The following is a 24,155-nucleotide window of genomic DNA, read 5'->3' as shown; positions in this document are numbered from 1 at the left end:
GCACCAGTGCACTGCCATTGTGAACAGTTTTCCAACAATGCTGCCATCTCTTTTTCTTTCTTTTTTTTCCAGGGCCTGGGCATTCTGCTGAACACGTGCAACCCAGACACCCAGGAGAAGTATGCCCGCTTCTGTGACCACATCGCCTGCGAGAGCCTCCACAACGAGTCGGCCGTGCCCGTTGTGAACAAGCGGTGAGTCCCAGGAGCCGGTCCTCGTCACTAGGGCCCGGAAATTTAGGCACTAAAGAACCCCGAAATAGGCAGGCATCTAGGCTCTAAAAAATATTAAAATAGGCGCTATAAAGCAAAAATAGGCGCTTTGAATAATACTCTTTATTCATATGTACAAGATTTGTAAGTCAAGCCCGGAGCGTACGCAGTCCTCAACTGAAGCAATAAAGCGCATTCTCAGGTTTTTGAACTTGAAGCGCCTTCAGTTTTTGCTAAGCATAGCTTTGTACTTTAAAAGGCTTCTTTGACATCACATGAACTTAGTGGCGCGAACCTAAAACACGAGAGTTGATAAAGGCTTAGGCCTTCAGGTGATGGGGCCGTATCGTCTCCGCGAAGAGTCTTTGATTTCGGAAATTGTTTCTAGGCATCTATTTTTTTCTACCAATTGTTGCATCTTCGTAGAAGCAGTAGCGCCCTTTCCTTCCAGTCCCCGAAGTGCTGCTGGTACCTCTGCCACTACCTTCAACGATTCATCTATTGAGAGTCCAGCCATTTCCAACTTTGTCATCCTTTCCGTCAATGTTGAGAAGTTTGCACTAATGTATCTCAGGTCTCTTTCCAAACTCGCCTCTTGTTACACTTCGAGATAAACACTTCATTACACTACGTTCAAGTTACAATTCGAGAAAAACGTTCGGCGAGACCTGCGCCTTTTGTGCATGCATCGGCGCGCGGCTTTAATCATACATAGACCGATGTCTCAAAATTGAAAAACGGCACTGAGGACTGAAGTGCCGGATTTAGGCATTTATAGGCAAAAAGTGCGGTTAAATAGGTAGTATTTCCTAAAAAATGGCAAAAAGGCAGGCAAGTGCAAAAATACCCCGTTTAGGCATTTATAGGCATGTTTAGGCAAATGCCTAAATTTCTGGGCCCTACTCATCACCCATGCATTACTTTCTTGAACAGTACTAATAGTAATATCGTTATTGACTAGCTATGCTTGCCATGGTGGCATGTAGCTGGGGCATTCTCCTAGTGAGCATTAGGTCGCAGAATTTAATCATGCTTGCAACAGCTACGTTTGGTGGAGGCATTTCAATAGGCGTGAAATGCAAGAACGACATTGCCACAAGCGGTCAAAATAATCTGGAGCTCTCCACTGCGGCTTCTTTAATGGCCTGCTGGCTGCATTGGGGCACTAAACCCCATGTGTCATATCACTTCGTTATTCACTAACTTTTTGGTTCCTGTGAAACGAAGAGAGCGGGAGTAAAATTTTGCAGTAAGAGGGAGTAAGAATTTCTACAGCTTCTTATGGATGGCAGTTGACCTTTAAAAAATTTGTGCACCCTTTCATGCCACCATCTATTGGCGACTTTCACAACCTGCAGAATTTACCTTTTTGGCTCAGCTTCAGGAACACTCACAATGCCCTCAATTTACCGAAGATTCACGTTCATGCCTCTGATAATTTCTTTGCTTCTTCTGTTGAATCAGAGACTCAACCAATTCCTTTGACTGAACCCTGCATTTAAAGCAACCTTCAATTCAAGCTCACTTTTCTTTGCTCAGAGGGCTTGCCTTCTCTTCCAGCACACGTTCTTTCACACCACCTGGGAGTGTCATGCCACCTGATCCTGTCACCCAGTCATGCCACCTGGTCATGCCACCCACTCATACCACCTGGTCATGCCACTTTATGCATCTCTTCTCCCTATCCCACTCCCTGTAGAGGTGTGTGGGAGGAGGTCAAAAGATTTTAGTCCTACACACAGATGCAGGCACAAGTGGATAGACAACTTCTTAGGTGCACCGAAAGTAGTATATGCCTGTAGAAACGGGTCCTAAATTATGTGTGTCATGCACACTGTTCCGCTGCCTACGAGCATGTTTTTACAATGTGCAAAGATTCTGATTCTTGCTTTTTCATCACTTGCTGTCCTCGTGCTTGGTGGTTCGTTGCCCTTGCTGCCGCTTCTGCTTTCCATCTGTGATTCATGTTTGTTTGATCAATAGTGTTGCAAATATTATTTCCTGGTCTTCCCACCAGGTGCCTCTGTGACCTAGCCGTCCAGATGGGTTTCACGGATCGCGCCGTCGAGGCATACCAGCACCTCCAACACGTGGCGCTCTTCAGACACGTGGTCAGTCTGGTCGCAACAGCCTTTCCACATCTCTTATGCGACTGTATTGCGAAGGTCCACTGTGATGCATAAGCAAAAGTAGTACGATGGCTGCTGAGATTTTTTTCGCTCTAGAGGAGGCTGATAAGTCGATGACTTTCCCTTGCAGCACTGTTTAATATACCTTGTTCGTATCATTCTTAAGAGGCAGGGTCAATAACTTCGTTGGGTGTGGTGGGTGCAATCTCAAGGTCTCCCACGAGCAGTTTACTATCTCTCTTTGCTGTTTTGTTTCTCTCGCAGCAACCGGAAGTGGTTCAGAAGGGCAGGCTGGCTCGGTCACTGAACTTCCCGCGTCTCAAGATGCCGTTCCCCAACATGTGCTCCTCTGTCGTCAAAGAGGTGAGCTTGCTTGGCTTGCGGTGCTGTAGCTTTTCGATTCTTTGAAGGAATTCAAAGGTGCTGCACTCAAATGAGAGAACAGCATGGCCTCTTTCCAGGGAGCACCTAACTTTTCGATGTACAATAAAACCTCGTTAATTAAAGTTTCACTGGACTGGAGAAAATATCCAAATTAATCTAATGTCAAATTATCAGGAGCACTGAGTAAAAAAATTTCTGAGGCTCAGCTTGGCTAAGCCTGGGGAATGCGAAGCATATTAGTGGCTAGGCTTGGTAATACATGGCTTTCCTTGGTTGAATACTTGGTCATTTTAATACAACCACTAGAAGCCTTCGTCGTGGGGGAAGACAACGGCATGACTACAGCGGAACGCCGACTAACCCCGAGACGCGCGTTGGGTGAGCCCCTGGATTGCCACGGAAGCCGCGTCTGCCTGCCCGGTGGAGCGAGCGTTTCACCTACACCGAGTGTGAATGCGCGTTCGAAATGCGCGGGAAAGTGCGGGTGTGACGGCTAGGGGTCCCACGGCGACGGCGCGAGGTGGAGGCCGGCTCTCTCATCCGATGTCACGTGGTGTGACGTCACGGTGTCACGTGGCGTGACGGCTAGGGGTCCCACGGCGACGGCGCGAGGTGGAGGCCGGCTCTCTCATCCGATGTCACATGGTGTGACGTCACGGTGTCACGTGGTGTGACGTCACGGTGTCACGTGGGGGTCCCAAGGCGACGGCGTGAGTGGTAGCTCTAGCAATATGCTTCACATAAAAAACATAATGCACTGTCTCACATCATCATCATCCATTCACAGTTTGCCTCTCCTTTTTCCTTTCCTTCCCCTTTCCCCCATGTGGGGTTTCAGGCCAGGATCACGTTACCACCAGCGGACCTCAGTGCCTTTCTTTTCATTAAACATTACTCTCTCTCTCATAGATCAGGGCGTGTTCATTGTTTCAGTCAGTGACCCATCGCAAAATGACTTAGAGTTAGCACTAATCATGTTTACTGTGAACAGACCTTGGCCATCTTTTAGCAGATCCATTGCGAGCGCTGCTTACTCATCCGACATCCTCAATATCACCTGCAGGCCCTGTCGGGGACGCTGCAGATGTTCACCCAGGGCACGGCAGACCTGGTGCTGGACATGTGCTCCGAGTACTGGGATGGTCGCGACCTGTGCCCGCTGAGTGATTCGGATCGCAAGCGCATCCTGGACTTTTACCAGCGGTCCAGCCTGACCTCGTACTGCCTGGCATTCGCCTATGCCCCGCTGCTGCCCTCGCTGCTTCTCAACCCAGCTCTTGAGGGCAACTACCTGCAGCTACCACCCGACAGGTACCACCTCCTCGTGTGGTAGCTCCGGCCGCCAGTGTTAATATACTGTGATGCCTGGTAAATTTTAGTGCCCTAAGCTGCTGAATCTCTGGCATATCTGAGAGCACCAATAAATGGCACATAGTACTAGGATGCCATCGTACCTGGTATCATGATACCTCCAGTCACTGCATTACAAGTGGATATGCAACCTGTTTTGCTATCTCTGAATTCCACTTCTTACCTCTTAATGACAGAAACATAAAGTGGCAGTCACAATCAGTTGTCCAAACTAGAAAAAAAAATTGATAGGGGCTTAGCGTAGTTCAGTTTCAGTTTCAGTTTATTTCCAGAAAAAAATTCTGGTGGGACACCTGGGCTAAAAGCTGCTTTTGTCAGCTTGACGAGGCCCAGGGCCCAGCATACAAGGCAGGGCAAGCCATACAGACATTGAAAAACAGCAAAATAAAGGAACATAAAAATATCAATACTTAAACATACTGCACAGACAGACGTGTAAAATGCGGTAACAAGTAGAAACGTGTGTACAGTTTTGAAGTAATGTAAAAACTGGAAAAAACATACATATGGATGATTTAAACACATTCAAAATCAAAATAAATAACATCAGTCCAACACAAGAGAGAGAAAAACAGTGCACAAGAAAATAACAAACAGTTTCTATAAGGTGGTTACAATGATTGTGTGATGTGAAACAAAAATATAAAGAAAAATCTTTGGGACAATGAAAAACAGTTATTCACCAGAACATCTATACGGATAAAAAGTACTGTCGCAACTGGTTAAGGCTGGGTTTGGTAAATTGCGAGTGTTTATTTAAAATTAACGGGAGGTTGTGCTTAAGGGACTGTAGTTTGTAATTGGTGCGAAAACGGGGAATTTGCCACAAATCAGTGCTACGTGTAAATGCATTATTGCTGCTATGTTGAAGGGATGGGATTGTAGAAATAAATTGTCTGAAAGGGCTTGATGAAACATAAAATGAGTGCAACATGCGAAATTCATACATATTTTGTATGGGGATGATATTGTACTGACGAAAATACTGTTCAGTAGAAGAAAAGTAGTCAATGTTAGCTATGTTGCGCACAATCTTTTTTTGTAACATGTGAATCTTTTTAATGTTCCCTTTAGTAGTTTTTAGCCATACTAAATTGCAATAATTAATATATGACGAGAACAAGGCGTGGTATATTTGAAGTTTAATATGAACTGGGAGAAAAGAACGGCATCGCGATAAGGCGCCGGCTGTTCTGCAAAGTTTTGTGCATATGTCGTCAATGTGTGAATCCCACGTTAATGTTTCTGAAAAGATGACTCCTAGAATTTTATGTTCCTTAACAGTTAAACCGGGTAGACCTGCGAAAGCAGGCGTTCATTCTTCAATTGGAAGGGGCACTTAAACTCTGCCCTTAGGGGTGTGGCATGATATCTTTAGTGGGTTAATGCCCATGTATGCTGGATTGGTAATTCCTATTTATGATTCATAGATGGTGGCGAGTCCTCATATACCACTACCGGCGCAGTGGCGCGCCGGTTCAGCGATGCGCTACTGCACTGGCAGGTGGCTGTTTCTATCCCAGCCACCCGTCGGGATTTTGCGACTCATGTTGCTCTTCCCAAGCAACCTCTCGCGCAACTTACCCGAGCTTACCCGAGTTACTAACCGAGCTTACCCGAGTAGCTACCTGGGTTAGGGGGCAGCAGGGGGGTCCACGGACCACGCGACGAGCGGTTAGACCTGGTGTAGTGTTGCTTTTGCAATAAAAAGCATTAAAACCAAAAGAGTGCATTACTTTTTGTCCTTCCCGTGCCCCCTGCAGTAGCCACCTGTTCCGTGGCAAGAAGGTGGTGGGTGGTGGCAGTGTGGTGGGACCTGAGGACAAGACCCAGAGCCACCATCTGAGCACCGATTCGGTGAGCCACGAGGATGAAGGTGGCACAATAGACACGGCGGGTGGGCGGGAGCAGGCCCTGGAGGCCACCGTGGAGCGCCTACGCAACCAGGTGTTCATCGGCATGGTCACCATGCAGTACCAGGCCTGCCCCGTGAGTACTACATGCGTCCATCACACACCCACCCTAAATGCCTTTTTAGACCACTCCGTTCACTATTCATTCACTATTTTAAACATTCACGTTCAGTTGTCAACCAGTTCAGCCTGTCCCTGTTCTCTGCTAGCTGCCGTGGTTAGTTTAGTTAATTAAACTACTACGTTACTATGTAATTAACTGCGCAACTAATGTGCTACCACAAAGCTAATTACGTAAAGTAACTAAACTACATAGTTACTACGAAGTTGCTCTACATACAGCAACTACATCAGCAGGTGGTTGTCCCAGGTTCAGCCCTTGGACCAGGTTTCCTTCTATTACAAGGTTTCTGTGAAAGTTGTGTAACTATCCTTGTAGTCTTATGACTGCACTTGGGTGGATACTAATGAGTAATTGCTGCTGTGTTTAAAATCTACTCCACCTTGGCGGATTCTCAGTCACTATTCAGGCCACTCATTGTTTTCATGTGACAGATGTTTGGACGTGCCTTAATTGGTCGTGCATCTTTTTGGGGGGGGGCACTTCTGACAAGGCAAACAGTTTTGTAGTTCCTCCAAGTTCGTCTCACAGGGTTAATTGGAGAGACATGGGAGAGGCCTTTGTCCTGCAGTGGCCGTAGTCAGTCGTGACAATGATGATGAAGTTTGTGTTAAGGGCAGCTACAGGGACAAGCTTGACTGATCTAAGAAATTGGTATCCAGAACCACCGGCCAAATTTTTTTTCCTACAGGGACATGCTTGACTCAACTATGAAATTTGTAACCAAAACCACTGGAAACATTTATTCCCTTATCTCCAGCTTTTTGTCTTTAAACTCGTATTGTAAATAAACCCTATCTGTGAGTATGTTCCCGGCTTTAATACTTTTAATTGCCTATTGGCTGCGACATCTTGTTTGTGTGAGAAGAAAGGTTGATGACTCCCACTGCTGCCCTGTCGCAGGACTTTGTGAAGCTTGTGGAGCAGCTTGAAGACGCCTGCATCCGTTTTGTCCACTTCTCCAAGGAGAACGAACTGCGCAGTCGGGTGGGTGCCTGTCTATTTGCTTCTGGTTTTTTTTTTTTTAGTTTATTCACAAGGTACCGAGAGTGTCATAGGAGGAATAGTTTTAAGAGCAGGTTATCACATATCGCATGCTCATTTCACACACAAATAAGCAATCGAGAACTTTACAAAAACATAGTTGACATGCAGCTCAAGCAAAATGAAAATGACATGAACTCATGACCATGAAAGCAAACCAGAATAAAATTTGTCATTATTTTAGACTGCAACTGAGTTCGGTTGAAGTCTTTTGTGAGTTTCTGACAAAGAAAAAGTTCCTGGAAAAAAAGATTTGTTTTCCTTGCATTATCGGAACAGCTGCAGTGCATCAGTTATCCGTTCTGCATTCCATGCCCACTTCCACGCCTTCATCACAGCTATGGTTCCATTAATGCACGTTTTTTTCCCTGACCCATTCTGTACTCTTCTAGTCTCTCAGTGTTGTTACCCCCATAATTTCCTTTCCACAGCTTGTTTGCTTTGTCCACATTTCAGTCTGAAGCCTTTTCGTCAGCCTCCAAGTTTCACACATTGTTACGTGCCTTCATCCATGCGTGCAGGGTTTCTCTGAGAAGATGGGTCTTGAATCTGGCTGGAACTGCCATGTGTCCCTGCTCAGCGACAGGCACAGGTGAGGGTCGTATTGTTATGACCATCTGATATGCCTAAGGCCCCTAACTAAATTCCTAAATACCACGGGCGACACGATACAATGCTTCAGAATGCACCTTGTGCTATAATCGGAACAAAGATGTTAATATAATATCAATTCTTTATCTTCCGAGCTTTCCAAGGCAGATAAGTGATCTTCGCCACAAGGCTAGGGAGCCGGAAGGAAAAGCCAGCTTTTTAACGTCCTTGGAGCAAAGCACGTCGCGTGTAAGTGTGTAAGAGACCATGGCTGTGGATATAGAAAGAAAACAGTGCAGGTCCACTGAGAAAGAGAAGGCACTCAGAGAGTTGAGTGAAGTACAAAAAGCGAAGAAGGGCAAACAAGCACAGGACTCGGCAGCAGGAACGACTGAAGTCACTGGAACTCTGAAAGTACCGCAGCTGTTTTCTCTTTGCCACCGCGCCGCCTATTGGCCAGTTGCGATCATGTGATTAGGCGCTGCCATAGATGGTCCACTCGCTCTAGGAGCCGACGGGGCGCAGTGCTTCCGAGGTGGTTGGACGCCGTGTTTTACGAAATAGCACGTTCAGTATCGCGTCTGTGTGCGTGTGTGTCTGTCTGTGTGCACGGTTGTGTTTGTGTGTGTGTCTGTGTGTGTGTGCGTCTGTGCCTCTATCTGAGCGTGAGTATGTCTGCATGCGTGTGCATGTGTGTGTGCACGCACCTGTCTCTGTGTGCGTGCATGTGTCTGTGTATGCGTGTCTCTGTCAGTGCGTGTGTCTGCGTGCGTATCTGTGTGCCCGCGTGTCTTTGTGCACCGCGTGTGTCTGTGTGCGTGCATGTGCATGTCTCTGTGCATCGTGTGTCTGTGTTTGTGTGCATATGACAGCTATAAATGTCTTCGGAGACATGGCTTTACGAGATTTTTTTTCCCTGCTGGTCATCGATATTGACTTACATAAAAAATAATAAATTACCGACTTTAACGTCTTGAAGTGACACGTTAGCTATGAGGGATGCCGAAGTGGAGCGAAGGTGGGGGAATTTATGCCACCTGGAGTTATTTAACGCGTACTTACATCGCACTGCACATGGGCACACGGGAGTTTTTGTATTTCGCCTCCATCAAAATACAGCCACAGCGCGTCCGCATGCTAAGATGCGCATTTATTTCCCAAACGCTCTCCTCGACTTTACGTTTCTTTTGCCAACAGGCTACACCCCTCACCATCTCCTCCTCTCTCGCCAGTAAGCAGTCGCGAAAAGATTTTATTGGGGGGCTATCTGGCCGCACAGTTAGAGCGTTGGCCCCATCGTCGACCTTGGGGTCGCCCAACTACCTCCCACAAGCCTCCGACTAGCGACTGACCACACGGAGGGAAGAACAGGTGGCAGGAAACAGTAAGCGTAAAGGGAATGTTTTATACGCATCAGACTTCCAAGTGAACCGATTTGCTAAACGTTTTGCTATATCCCGTTGGTATGTACGCAGCCTGCCGGCTTTAAAGTTTTCCGGGTCCGGAAAACATACATTTGCGAGCCTCTCATGGAAGCGATAAGACAAGCCTACTTCTTGCGTTGTTAGCGCACACACGTGGGCTCAAGAATGCGAGAGGCTGCGCAGTTGTCGTGCAACGCTTTCAAGGTTTTTGAAACCCTCTCCTCATCTAAGCTCTCCATCATGAATACTTTCATTGATTAATTTTTGCGCAAAACCGATGAGCAAGGCGGCCGCAAGGGACACCTTCTTCGCCTAGCAGACGACGCGCTCGCCGCACTGGACCACCTCTGGCAACAACACCCCAATGTTGCCCGCGCGCCGCCCGCTGGTTGCGGTACTTTCGGAGTTCCAGTGATTTTAGGAACGACCAGGGTATCCGTATTGGGGCAGCACGGAGAAGAGTTGGGGGCAGTGAGGATATAATTTTGGGTTTGCATAATATCTTTGTGGCATTGATAATCATAAAGGTGAAAGAACCAGATGCACAAAATGCAGAGGCAGGAGGTTTTCAAGACAAGTTTTACCAGATCTAACCAGTGAGGGGGCCACATACGAGCTGCATCATCTGGAGACTTGATCGTCAGGGTCTCAAGGAAACGATTGTCAAATTATGTGTGGCGTGGCAAATTTTTTGGGTGGCAGCCGCCACTCCATGCCTGCCCACACCTCCCCCTGGTGCCGTCTTTGCTGGGCAGCTCAAAACACAGAGTAGCGGCGGCACAGCAGTGACAACGGCTGCTGCGGGGAATGCCGTGTATACTGGAGCAGGCAGGGATACATACGGGCTTTCTGGTACAGTCGCGGGCAAAAAAGATTAGCACATATGACGGAACACCGGAGCGCCGGAATGACAACGCGTGGCGCTGTGGGTGGCGAAGAGGCTGATAACGAGAGTGCCGGGCCGTTCCCATTCTACAGCATTAGGGGGATTCATCGGACTGTCACGGACCAGCAAAATTACTGGCTAAAAGCAGCGCTATCTTCTATTGTTCCGCGAGTTCCTTTTTACAAACCATCGCGGACACAAAAAAACAGCAGTAGAAAGAAGCCATCTTTGCTCATGATAACCGAGCCAAAATAATTGCCGCATGCACAATCACGTAGGGTCAGCACTTCAACGCTCGGGCGGTGTACGCTTGATAAAGCTTACTTCCTGCTGTCCCCCTCTACGCTGCAAACATGGAAACGGCCCGTTAGGCAGGTCTGCGAAACGCAGCGCCGCGTGGTGAGATATCCCAATTCTGATCGCCAGTGACCTGTGCTAATATTTTTTGCTAGCGACTGTACATATGTATACATTATATGCATTTTAGCGGGAAATTGTAATGCTGCCAGTGAACAGGGCAGTTTTAAAATGCTAAGAAGCATTTAGTTAAGTTAGATATTAATCATTGTGATGCTTGTAATTCACTATGAAACACTTATCAGTGAGGTTTAGTCATAGAGGGCCACTGGAATGCTGAAAAACACATATTGAACCAGATGCAACCACAGGTGCAGTTGTTTTCATGCCATTCCAGCTGGTTCAAGCTGCATATTGTTTTTTTCTTTGATTTGCAAGATAACAAAGCTCGAGCAACCTTCCTTTTTTTTTTTTCACCTCATAGATTTGTGCTGAAATTTCAGCTATTTTTTAATCCTTGCTGCCGTCGAGACTCATGTGTTTGCTTCATCAGGCTTCTGCATTAAGGTGTCATGTGGTGAAATTCTGGGTGGAAAATCAGCCTTCCTGTGCTTTGTCGTGGTGTTGATGTCAAAGCATTTGTACGGTAAATTTTTATTAGCAGCCAATGCTGAACTGCATTATAGTTTTTATATTAAGCTACACTTACTCATAACCTTGATGGAATTTTTTAACAGAACCGACAGCAACGCATCAACCTGCCACCAGTCTCAGCTCTCGGCAAGGAGCGTGACGTCGGTGCCTTCGAATAACGTGGTTGTGACAGCTGACCCTCATGCAGTCACTATCGTGGATGGCAAGTCTGTAAGTGCACACTACATTGTCCACATATCTCATGAAAACGAAAGGATAAAAGGAAACAGATCTCTGTGCAACTTCATAAGTGTTCCGAGCAATGTAGCCTATGCAGATTCATTGTATCTCCTCACTATCATATGTTGTACTTTCCGCATGATTAAAGCATTGACTATTCTTGTTGTGGGGGTATAAATTCTTTTTTTCTGATAAATATTCAGAAACACAAGCATATTCACAAGGTTTTATGCATGGTTCAGAATTTATGAACATACTTGTAGAGGGATAAAGCATGGTGCCAACAGTGTTTTGCCCCATAAACACTACCAAGGATGATGGTATCACAGAAGCTTTTCATTTTGAAACATATCAACGGACCATTAACGGGTAACTTACTAGATACCAAGAGAAGGCAAGCATAGCAGGGGGTGGCAGAAAGATAGTTGGGCAGGTGAGATTAAGAAGTTCGCCGGGATACGGTGGCATTAGCTAACGCAGGACAGGATTAATTGGAGAGATATGGCCGACACCTTTATCCTGCAGAAGGCTTAGTCAGGCTGATGATGATGATGGTAAAGGAGTAGAGACATCAAAATGCCAGAAGAGTGTGTACAGACGTGCTATGTAAAGGTGTGCGAATAGCGATTTTTTGGGGTCGAAGTGAATAGTAATTTTCGTCAGGTAATTTCGAAGTGAATATTTTGAATACTTTTGGCACACAAAAGAAGGTTGAACTGCACAATAAGCATTTTCAAAATCATTTCTATTTCTAACACACAAGTCCATTGAAAATAAAGGGAGATTGCATTGAAGCTTTGGCAAACAACTCATTGAAGCTGCGCCGACTTTCTGCAAAAATTGCCATCGGAAAGTTGGGGAAGTCTACCTACATGCGGAGCCAGTGTATTTGTGGAGTGTGAGACCTATAGGTGGGGCCTCCGACTGCTGTTTTTAAATGCAACTGCACTGGTGCGCAGCTGTTGCTTTTAAGTGATGACCCCATGACACCTACTGGGAGCACACAGCACAAGCCCAGTCAGGCGTCGGAAAGGAGCACCCATTTCCATGTGTCTCTTGCTAGCTTCCCTTAGTGCTCGCACCATCACGCATGATTAGTGAATTTCAGCGCGCAGGCATGTGGCACATACGCCCAGGAAGTGTTCTCGGAGTCGGGAACCTTGGCTGTATGCGTCCGCCACGGTGCCATACCGGAGGAGGTGCGCTGAGTCAAAACCGCATGCAGCAAGCGTTCCAGAAACATTATTCACTCGAGACAAATACTTCAATATTTCAAATGTCAAACATTCAGAATGAACCGAATATTGAATACTGTACTATTCGGCCGAATATTCGAAATTATTAAATATTAACGCACCCCTAATGCTATGAGCCACGTTTTACTCTCAGAACAGTGACGCAATCGTTGTTTTATCATTGCTGTTTCAGCTGTTTGAGCACTGTTTCATCATCAGTAGCCACAAGTCATATGCTCGCAGCAGGTAATAGTAAATGAGTCGCCATTGTGGAAGTAGACATAACTTGTTGCAGGATCTGACTGCTATCTTTCTGTGTTGCAACACACAGAAACTGTAACTGTTGACCATAAACAGTGTACAAGAAATTATTCAAAGCATACTGATGCATATCTCGCCCTGTCTGTTGTTCCTAAGGCCCGGTACAGTGTTATGCTACTAAAGAACAGCGCCTGAAAGCTTGCCACCGCTTACTTCGTTTTTTAACGTATATGTATCTAGCTATGCATGCTGTCACACGCAAGTTTTCGCACATGTGTGGCATCCAGGCTCCACCCCGAAGCATCAGCGCCCCCAACCTGGTGCACTCCGAGCTGATCGGCAGTCGGTACGGGGACTCGCCACAGTCTCGGTGAGTCTCTGTCTACGGTGACTGGCTTTGCAGCGCTCCGATACCTCTGCGAACAGCACTTGTATACGCATGCTTCCTGATCGTCGTGGCAGTTAAGTTCATAAAGCTGCAGAAAAATCAGCTGGATGTCGCTGTGTGCTGTGCGTCAATTCTTTGTCAGCTTTGTACTGTATTCAAAAAACAAAATAAACGTAAATTCACTTTCAAGCAGAGAAAAAGATGAAAGTGAATTTGGATTAATTTATGATGGTTTAACGTCCCAAAGCGACTCAGGCTATGAGGGACGCTGTAGTGAAGGGCTGTAAAAATTTCGACCACCTGGGGTTCTTTAATGTGGGGTTCTTAAACTCCATCGAAATTCGACCGCTGCAGCCACGATCGAACCCGCGTCTCTTGGCTGCTGACCGGAAAGACGTGTATTCGATCCTGGCCACGGCGGTCGAATTTCGATGGAGGCAAAATTCTAGAGGCCCGTGTACTGTGCAATGTCAGTGCACATTAAAGAACCCCAGTCAGTCAAAATTTCCGGAGCCCTTCACTACGGCATCCCTCATAGCCTGAGTGGCTTTGGGACGTTAAACCACCACAAACTAAACCAAATTCACTTTTATTTTTTTTCTGCTTTTCCATTATCTTGCATAAACAGTACGAAAGGTTGAGTCTGTGTCCATCCAAGACTGACCATTAGCACAGGCCACTAGGAGAACCCCTACGGAGAAGCAGATTTGAAATATAATTACTTCATAGCTATGTGGCTGCACTTGGGTGGATGCTTGTGAGTAATTACTCCCTCACTTCAGAACGATGATGGTGTTTGTTGCAAGAAAACTCCTGCCTTCCCATACTCCCCAGAACAAGCGGCAACAAGATGGCCGACCCCACGGGAGGCATCGCCAGCGGGGATGAGTCAGACCCCCTGTGGACACACGGTGACTCGGCGTGCCCTTCCCCGAGCAGTGCCACTGAGAGCAGCACAGACCGGGGCGCCCCCGTGGCCTTTGACATCTCCAATCGGGTCAGTATCTCTTGAACAGCGCATACACAAGAATAATACGTAATAGTAATAATAATACGGAATGATACGTAATACGGAATAATACTTAAAGGTGCACTGAAGAGGAATTTGAGCTTGTCTTTTGCCGCGGGAACTCGATCTACACATTCCAAGCTTTCTTAGAAACTGCGATTTATTGCCCTGTGTGGCCAATTTCCATAATTAAATCAAATTAACTTCCGGCTCCCGCCTTTTTTTTTAATTCTCCCTCGTACGGTGGGCGGAGTCGACCAACGCGTGGAGTGCCTTTCACCCAGTCCCGTGGTGGCTTGCCGCTCAGCCATCGGCGGAGTAATATGTAGTAGTCCGTAGTAGCAAATAGTCCGCGCGTATTTTTAATTCTGCGGGCTTGTTTTGCGGCTATATTTGCGAATGAAACTAATTATTCATGGAAACCTAAAAAACACAATAAAGCGAAAGCAAAGCCTCCATGGAGCTGGCTGAAAGGCACTTCACGCGTTGGTCGACTCCGCCCACCATACGAGGGAGAATTCAAAAATAAAGGCGGGAGCCGGACATTAATTCGATTTAATTACGGAAATCGGCATGCAGGGCAATAAGTCGCAGCTTCTAAGAATGCTAGGAACGTGCAGATCGAGTTCCCGCGGCAAAAAGACAAGTTCAGAATCCTCTGCAGTGCACCTTTAATGGTACAAGACAGTGATGCAAAACTATCAGAAAATTGGCTGTCGATAGTATCGATAGTTTTTTTTTAAACAATTGATAGTGTAAAAAAACTATTGATAGTGCTACTATCGATAGACTATTGATAGTATTATCAATAGTCTACTGTCGATAGACTATCGATAGTAGAATCGATAGTTTTACTATTGGTAGTGTTGCTATCGATAGTATTACTAGCGATATTACCGATGTCGATATCAAGACTATCTATAGTGAAACTGTCGATGGTAAGACTATTGAAAGTAACAATATCCATATTATGCATTTGTGCTGTCGTGCACTGCAGACGTTGTCTTGCTGACGTAACCACTGCAGAAATGCTTTCCACACACATGCTTTGGAACTAGGACATTCGCATGCTAACATTTTATCCAGCAACTTTACGTAGGAAAGGTGTGCAGAGCTCGGTGACGCGTAGGCCGCGAAAACGGACAAATCCTGTCAGTCACTCATACCATAACCTCCGTACCACACTCGGGAAACCAAGTTTAGGATGGAGTGGGTACGCGTGGTTGATTTTATAGAATCGATACTACTATATATAACAAGTAGTATCGATACGGCTATCGATTATACTATCAATAGAACTATTGAAAGTACTACCGATAGTAATAGAACTATCGGAAGTACTATCGATAGTACTATTGATACTGCTATCGAAAAGGCTAACTATCGATGTCTTTTTTACCATCGATAGTTAGATAGTGACTCAACTATCAATAGTATTGATAGTACTATCGATAGTTTTACATCTCTACGTAATAGTCATGACAGTGATGATGATGATGATGACGATGATCGTCTGCAGGCCAAGCTGCCGCGGGGCATCGAGAACATCCGTCCGCACATTGAGCATGTGGACAATGTGCCCCTGTTGGTGTCCCTGTTCACGGACTGCACCCCAGAGGCCACCCTGGAGATGGTGCGCATCATGCAGGAGTATGGCGAAGTGGTCGGCTGCGTCGGCAGTGCTGCCAGCCTGCACAACCTGCCTGTCTTCCTGCAGGCTGACTGCAGGTGGGCTGTCCGATTGGGATATATGAGCGGGCTAGTTCTGTTTCGTGTTAAATGGCAGTAGTAATGAAACATTGCAGGCATATGCTGTCGTTGTTTGTTTAGGTATAGGTATATGTAAAATGGCAGTAGTAATGAAACAGTGAAGGCATATGCTGTCGTTGTTTGTTTAGGTATAGGTATATGTAAAATGGCAGTAGTAATGAAACAGTGAAGGCATATGCTGTCGTTGTTTGTTTAGGTATAGGTATATGTAAAATGGCAGTAGTAATGAAACAGTGAAGGCATATGCTGTCGTTGTTTGTTTAGGTATAGGTATATGTAAAATGGCAGTAGTAATGAAACAGTGAAGGCATATGCTGTCGTTATTTGTTTAGGTATAGGTATATGTAAAATGGCAGTAGTAATGAAACAGTGAAGGCATATGCTGTCGTTGTTTGTTTAGGTATAGGTATATGTATAGATGTAGGTGTAGGCATAGGTATAGGTAGAGGTATTGCTGTCTAGTATTGCTTTCTGTCAAACAGCAAAACAGATGCACAACACAAGTTTGAGCACTTGTGTTGTCGTCACTCCGTCTACGTCCTTGTCCTTGTGGTGCCACAGCAGAGAAAGTATGAATTCGTACCAACTCACCCAATTCTCAACCCTCTTGAGTCAAGTCCTTGTGCAACTACAGAATGTGCACTCAAATGTTCTTGTTTCACTGTGATCCTGCATTGACGTCCGCCACGTTCTGTATAGTTGTACAAGGACTTCAAGCTTCAAAGACTTAAAAGGACACTGAGGAGAGCATTATTAATATTTTTTTATAGTAAAATCCGATAGTTCGGCATGTCATGGCTTTGTTGCCACTTGGCCGGCAGCGAAAGATGCATTTATTTCTAAGAAATTTGGATTCGAAGTTGAAAAAGTTTTCCCCGCCGCTCTGATGCAAACTTGGGATTCTCCTATGACGACACAGGACTAAGTGACGGGAAACATGACGTGCGCATGACGTACCGCAGATTCCGTGATTTTTGGCGGCCAGCAGTGCGGCCTAGCAGCAGCCGAAAAGAAAGCTACCGCCGGCCGCACGTTGAAGGCATCTATCGGCTATTGCGGCCGTCGCTACAGTCGCTTCGATTACGTTTGCACTGGCGTTTTGCCAGCATTACGATGGATCTCGTTCTCGAAGTCGTCAGTGAAGTTCTCGCAAATAGACATCTTTAGCATACCGTGTACCTTGTTACCGCTAGCGGAATACCGGGAGCCCGTCTACCGCCTGAAAACAGCCGCTGATTGGTCCCGATGCTTCAGGAGCACGCGTAGTTGCCGGGCACGTGGCGCCATCTGGTGAGGTCAAGGACATTTGCGCATGCATTGGCTGCTCCTCAGGGATTTGTGGCTTCTCGGGTCCTAGAGTTGCTAGAACCATTGGTTCTAGCAACACTGCTTTGTCCTATGACGTCATCACGCTTGTACTTGCGAGTTTGGCCTGTGGCGGCGATACCTGTATTTTGGTTCTTGCTCTTTTCTACGTTAGAAGAGCTTTGTTGTCACTATGAGTGGTGTTTTTGTAATCAGGAGCTGGTATTCTGTCGATACAAGCCAACTGCAATTTCTCCTCAGTGTTCCTTTATCTAAAAAAAATATATATATTGTGATGCTTATGGTAATTTTGTTTTGTCTTTCTTCCACTCTGCGTTCAGCATAGCCCTGGAGCCGTTGGCCCCACAGCTGTGTGCACGGCAGCCCGGGCCATCGCCAGCACCATCCATCAGAGGGTCAATGACCCCCCGGGCCTTGGCTCACACGCTAGGTTCACTGCCCTGTGTGCTGAGTAGCCCCCGCGAGAAGAGCCTCAGCCTTTATCACCTCATCTGGGAGGTGGGTTTGTGAGTCAGAAAAATATCTAAAATGGTACCTAGTGGGGAAAGTTTACTCAGCCTTTGGCGTCACGGCCATCTGTTGTCATAGCAGTATGTCACAACCAGTTATCATTTACCAGTTACGTTGTTACCGTTTCTGCAGTCATATGACCATTACGTGACAAATGGACATTGAGCATTTAACCTGTCGGTCGATGGGAATATCCAGTCTATGGTTTTGTAATTTGCCTGGGTCTGGGCCGTCTTAAGGGTGAGCTGTCGAGTGGTGTTGCTCAGCTGTCGATGTCAGTTATTTAAGTACTTTTTTTTTTCCAATGTGATAGCTGTATGAGGGACTTTCTCTTAGTGAGCACAGCATCTTTGTTGATGGTGTGATGTGTCATGAGTGAAAATACCCGCTTTTACTTACTGCACAAAGAGACGCGTTGCCTTTGTGGGCATGAGCCTAAGCAAACTGGCTACAGAGTATTGCACTGGCCATGGAAAACGACGATTCATGGGAGTGATTATGCTGATTGGCACCCTACTTGAGTCCAACGATAAGCCTACAGAGGAAAGCTATAGACATAGTTTTCTTGGAAAAAAAGTGGTGGATTGTGAAATAAGTTGCGACTGAAGCATTTAGGGCTGTTGGGGGCTCATGCTATGGGGCAGAAACATGGAGGCTAACAAAGAAGGTTCAGCTTAAGTTAAGGACAACGCAGCGGGCTATGGAAAGAAAAATTATAGGCAGAAACCTATGGGGGCAGAAACGTGGAGGCTAACAAAGAAGGTTCAGCTTAAGTTAAGAACAACACAGCGAGCTATGGAAAGAAAAATATAGGTGTAACATTAAGAGGTCGGGACCGGGCGGAGAGGGTGAGAGAACAAACGCAGGTTGATGACATCCTAGTCGAAACCAAGAGGAAGAAGTGGGCTTGGGCAGGGTATGTAATGCGAAGGGTAACGGAGTGGATTCCAAGAGAAGGCAAACATAGCAGGGGGTGGCAGAAAGTTACGTGGGCGGATGAGATTAAGAAGTTTGCGGGGATACAGGGGCCGCAACTGGCAAAGGACAGGGTTGATTGGAGAGACATGGGAGAGGCCTTTGCCCTGCAGTGGCAGTAGTGAGGATGATGATGATGATGAGGGCAATAGTAAGTCCAAAGAACGAGGCTGTAGACACAGCTTTCTTGGAAAAAAAGTGATGGATTGTGAAATAAGTCGCGACTGAGGCATTTGGGGCTGGACGCAGGCACGCCACTTCAGCCAGGCGGTGCGCAGTGCCCTGCAGTTCCTGCTGTGCTGCTGCCTGAGCCTGGCCCTGGTGCAGACCCTGGCCTCCCTGGTGGCACTACCCCCAGCCCTGTCGCCCGCCCAGCTGCTCTGGCTGCTGGGGGCCTTGCTGCCTGCCCTGGCCCTGGCCCTGGCCCTGGGCGGCAGTGCTCACGATGACCCCCGTGTCATGACAACCGCCACGGGCAAGAGCCACCCACACCTCAACCGACAGGTAAGGCTCTCTCAGTGGGTGGAGTTAATGCAGTCGCGAGATGTCACCGCGGCCCCAGAGGCACACAGTGCGCTTCCCTGTGGTTCCAGCACATTCAGGGGGAGCCTGGTCTTGAAAGCAAAATTTTATTAATGTTGTCACATTTATGAAATATTCAGGCATTGTGTATTTTTGCGTGCCGATTCCTAATGTCATTTAATTTTCATGTAAAACAATTGCTTCAGTACTTCTGTATTAGTTATGCAAGCTTTTCGTGAAAAGCTTTCAAGAAAAATTTTTGCAGAAAACTTCCTGAAATGTACGTTACGGGTTCTCTTGACATAAAGGTATGCAATAAGGGTAAAATTATCAACCTGCCTATCATAGAATTTGAGTCTTAGGGTATTCAAGCTGCTACTTCAGAAACAAGAATACAAACTTTTCTTCGCATTTCTCAAGTGACAACCTCAAAACCCTATAGCTCAAGTTCTGTGACAGGCAGGAAGACAGTTCTACCCTTATTGCATTCCTTTATGTCAAGAGAACCCACAACTGACATTTCAGCAAGTTTTCTTCAGAAAATTATCGTGAAAGTTCTTTCCAAAAACTTGCATAACATCTGTATAAGTGCTCAAGGAATTGTTTTACATGACAATAAATGACATATTTAGAATCGGCACACAAATATACATGTTTCCTGAAGATTTCTTGACTGTGACTTCATTAATAAAATTTTTTTTTTCAAGACCAGGCTCCTCCCCCTTATGGCTTGATGACCCAAGGCTCTAACTTGTGTTTTGATTGTTTTTCAGCATCCATGGTTGTCTTTGTTTTGCACTGTTTCAATTTGATAGTTTTATTAGGGCCGTGAAGGTGAAAACTGCCTGGCACTGTCAGGGGTGTCGGTGTCTGTGTGAAGCCTCCACCATTCAGCTATTGCTGTTGGTGTTTAAGGAAATTTCCCTATCTCAACCTGCCAGTCGTTCCTTGTAGGGAAGAATAGGGAGACGCTGGACAGAGAATGACTCCGCAAAAATAGTAATAACTAAGAAGAAAATGACTCGGACAACAGCAGGCCATGTGCAAAATAGGTGGCCTTCCAAAGACCTGTCTGTAGAAAGGTGAGGCTTGTGGGAGCTGTTCCTTCTCGTACTGCTCAAGAAAAGCAACCTGGGTCTCACAAGCCCCAGCGGTGGCTCTGTTTGAAACAGCCACCTGCCGATGCAGTGGTGAATCACTTAACGGCTGTGCCACTGCGCCGGTAATGGTATGAGTACTCAAATCAAATCAAATCAAATCAAAGTTTATTTCCCATCTAGCACTAAAGATGAAGGAATCGTAGAAAAAAAGCTGCCTTTGGGCAGCTTGACGAGTCTACAATCCTAATTATTGACAGGGAGGCAACACAAGAGTTTATACAATTTGAAAAAAAAACAAGCAGATCAAGGAAGCACCCGAGAATACACGAAACAGCAATATGTATACATAATGAAACTTAAACCATGTTATTCAAAAACAAATTATGTAGTTCACGACGTGAAAAAGAAAACAAATCGAGGTTAATGTGGATATACCTATTTAGAAGAGATGGAAGTGTGTACTGAAAGCATTCCCTACCAAGATTTAGTCGAGGTGTTGGCACTGTCCATTCTTCGCCACGTCTTGTTGGATAGACCGATTCTTTTTTCCTTAGTTCTGCTAAATTTTTAAGATTTGTTACATTCTTCTTGATTTCTGTTTTAAAAGTAACACTGAGGCAATATTCATAAAGATTATGTGCTTTAATAACTCTGGAATGACAAAAGAAAGCTGCACTTGGATGTCGGAACGGTAAATTATATGCATTTCGGAGATATCTTTTTTGCATTAAATGAATACGTTCAAGGTTAGTGAATGTTGTAGTGCCCCACACCAACTGGCAATAGTTTAAATGCGAGTTGAATATTGAATTGTATACCAGCATCTTAGTTTTTGTGGGAAGTATCAATGTGATGCATTTTGTGTAATTGCATAGTTGAAATTGTAATAGAATCAGAATTGGAATAGATTGGCAAGTGAAATAAGAATATGCTCACATTTCCTCCTTGGCAATCCAATTGATCGCCTCTAAATTTTTTCTCGTCCTTATGTGTGTACTCAGTTAGCCCTACAATGCATCCTACTTAGCGCCATTTGGGACAGCGTACTCTGGAATTGTTCCTGAGTGTGATAGTTAACAGTGACTTGTTCCCAGTAGCAATGCTACGTACTACCTTCCTGCATATATGACGTTTCATTCTGTTTCTTTCATTCTCCTTCTCTTGAGGCGGTGCTGTTCTTTGTGTTCTGCTACTGCGTCAAGTTCTGCCCATCGGTGCTGGTGGCACTGGCCTGCTTCGCCCTGGCGCTCACCCACTCCTGCCAGACGGGGGGCTTCACACCCTGCTGGCCCTACTTCTCGCACGGAGGGTGAGCATGTGAGGGCACCTCACTGCCGCTGACCATGTCTTCTTCTCAGTCCTCAAATTTTAGAGCTTTTTCAAAGCAATTACTCCATGGGAGACTTTTAATGCGAAAGCACTGCTTAACACGACAGTCCCAACCAAGAATCTTATGCGAAGCTCAAAGGAATTCGGGTAAGCTCGGATTAGTTTGGAGGAGCATCAGGCAAGCTGCATCTAATGGGAGGAAGCTCGGGTAAGTTCGGAGAAGTGTCGTGCCAGCTGCAGCCATTGGGAGGGTGACCTTGAAGGTGACCTTAGGGATGACCTTGGCCAAGCCTGCCATAGCAACAGCCCACGCAGATATGAAGTAAATATTGCCGCAACTGAGTCTCGAACCCACGGTGGCACTAACAGATCAGCTTCGTCGGCCTCTGCACGTGTGCGCTATGCTATTGCCGTAGCCAATCACGCCTCATGTTAAACTGCAACACACTCTCACGCTGTGCATTGCAGATTGTTACCTTCATCAACTATCAGCCAGTTCTAACCAGTGGTTTCACCACGCTTTTGCACACCTACTTGGTTTAACTTCTTAAAACCGTGCCGCTTTATTTTGGATAAGCAGCTTTGGCACCGTGTGTCACGACTTGAAACTTCCATTTCTGCCATCTGGCCAATGTGAACGTTATTCTCGTGGTTCGGGCCCTACAGGCCATGAGGGCAAGGCGATGAACACTCCTGTTAATTGTGCCATCTGTGGTCGTGCAGTCAGGTGGGCTTGAGAATAAGCACAGCTGCTGTTAATACTTCTCCCACATTGAAGAGAACAAAAATTTGGCAAGTTTTGCAGCGATATCTTTATAAGAGGCTGTGTGAGGTCCAAGTGAAGAAGTGGTAGAGTATGGAAGAAAGGGTAACCTTCTTTAGCTGTAGTCATACTTCATCTAACTGGTGGAAGTTCCCAGTTTTGAAAGGGAGTAAGCATCATGTGTCTTCTTTTAGGACTGGATGAGAAAGACTACGACAGCTCACTTTGGTCTTGCTTCCGCATTCCCCCTTGCAGGTCAGCAGAGGGTGTGTCCCAGGAGCCGGCAGTATCCTGGGTCTCCGGCCTGGCCCTCTGCCAGAATGTAGCTGCATTCCTTCTAGTCCTATACTTTGGTGAGGCCCACATGGGTGGCTTGTAGCATCGTGGGCATGCTACTCATTAGCAGATGTGCTCTCGGTTTCATGGTCATTGTACATGATGCCCTTTCTTCTATTTTACTTTCTGCTAGGGACCTCAAAATATTCACGTCAACCCTGTCCCCTCTTATTTCTTTCCCTAGCCATTTTCCATCGCGTGTGCTGCACCACGATTCTTGCACTGCTCTCACTAAAGAGAAGTCGTATCTTCAGCTGGCTTTCTTCCATCAGATTGAGAGAACATACATCCGATGCCATGAATGAAAAGAAGGTTAAACTGATCATCGGTTACTGTGCCTGTGTAACGTGACATTCAGTGACAGTTATTTGTGAACATTTTTTGCTTGTGTTGTGAACATTTCCTGCGAGCTTTTGCAAGTTGTGAGCTTTCCTGCGAGCCATTGACATGGCATGGCCATGTTTGCACAGCCACAGTCAGCCATAGTTCACACAGGCTTCAAACATTTTGTTTTATGCTTCTCCAGCTTCTCATGTGCTTTTTTAACTGCATTCAAAAAACGTAAAGAGTAATGCTACCTTTTCAGAAATCATACCACAGTAGCCCCGTTTGAAGTTGTACAACTTACTTGTTTAAGTATTCATAAATTTTAACAAATCAGTGTTTAGTGTAGACATATACTCCTAATTACTGTAAGTGACCGCATATATCTATTTCATTCTACAAAAACATTCCACTTTCCCAAGCCCTTGTCTCACATAACATGGAACACCCTGCACAAATGAAACCCATGTTGAACATGCGTTTTCAGCTATTCAATCTTGAGCAGTGTCACCAAAATGTTAGCAAAATTTGCACAAGGTAAAACTGCTATATTGTAAACTGCATGGCTAACTAACACTGCAACCCTGTTTGCCAATCCCGTTTCTCCAGTGGCCATCTCGTTGAGCTTCGTCCACCGGTCGAAGCCGTCATGGAAGCAAAACCCAGCCACAAATCGCTGGTGGCTGGTCACAAGTCTGTCTGTGTGAGTAGCACAGGCTGCTATTTTTGCTAAAGGTCAGCTATTGAATACGGCGTAGGTCTTGGCAAGTTGCTACTGCACTGTGAGTGTGTGTGTGTGTGTGTGTGTGTATATATTATATATATTATATATATTATATATATTAACTGTTGGCAAAATAAATGTTAAAAGAGCAGTCGCGTTTGTCGTAATACTGTACCTATATATATATATATATATATATATATATATATATATATATATATATGTACAGTATTACGACAAACGCGACTGCTCTTTTAAGTTTCAGGAATGGTATTCCCTTCGTCAGGGCAGGCTTACAATGTAAGCCTGCCCTGAATACCATTCCCGAAACTGTTGGC

At 45.8% G+C, this 24,155-nt stretch overlaps 1 protein-coding gene across 2 annotated transcripts in view; it reads left to right on the top strand.

Moving 5' to 3' along the window:
* l(2)k05819 (transmembrane protein 94-like protein l(2)k05819) overlaps positions 1 to 24,155 on the top strand; it is a 55,203-nt gene that overhangs the window by 18,791 nt on the left and 12,257 nt on the right. The window contains exons 12-27 of one of the 2 annotated variants that reach the window (XM_089588174.1): positions 73 to 194; positions 2,230 to 2,323; positions 2,606 to 2,704; positions 3,789 to 4,036; positions 5,860 to 6,085; positions 7,034 to 7,117; positions 7,696 to 7,766; positions 11,110 to 11,236; positions 13,029 to 13,111; positions 13,964 to 14,126; positions 15,658 to 15,866; positions 17,555 to 17,732; positions 18,969 to 19,223; positions 21,508 to 21,650; positions 22,689 to 22,786; positions 23,703 to 23,796. In XM_089588174.1, coding sequence (XP_089444300.1) covers positions 73 to 194; positions 2,230 to 2,323; positions 2,606 to 2,704; positions 3,789 to 4,036; positions 5,860 to 6,085; positions 7,034 to 7,117; positions 7,696 to 7,766; positions 11,110 to 11,236; positions 13,029 to 13,111; positions 13,964 to 14,126; positions 15,658 to 15,866; positions 17,555 to 17,732; positions 18,969 to 19,223; positions 21,508 to 21,650; positions 22,689 to 22,786; positions 23,703 to 23,796 — 2,294 coding nt within the window. The remainder of the gene's footprint in view (positions 1 to 72; positions 195 to 2,229; positions 2,324 to 2,605; positions 2,705 to 3,788; positions 4,037 to 5,859; positions 6,086 to 7,033; positions 7,118 to 7,695; positions 7,767 to 11,109; positions 11,237 to 13,028; positions 13,112 to 13,963; positions 14,127 to 15,657; positions 15,867 to 17,554; positions 17,733 to 18,968; positions 19,224 to 21,507; positions 21,651 to 22,688; positions 22,787 to 23,702; positions 23,797 to 24,155) is intronic. The other variant, XM_089588175.1, reaches the window with a different exon arrangement.

Source organism: Amblyomma mixtum, chromosome 4 (assembly GCF_055824585.1).
Source record: "Amblyomma mixtum isolate Tamu chromosome 4, ASM5582458v1, whole genome shotgun sequence".
Lineage (NCBI taxonomy): Eukaryota > Metazoa > Arthropoda > Arachnida > Ixodida > Ixodidae > Amblyomma > Amblyomma mixtum.
This window is presented reverse-complemented; position numbering and strand designations above follow the sequence as displayed.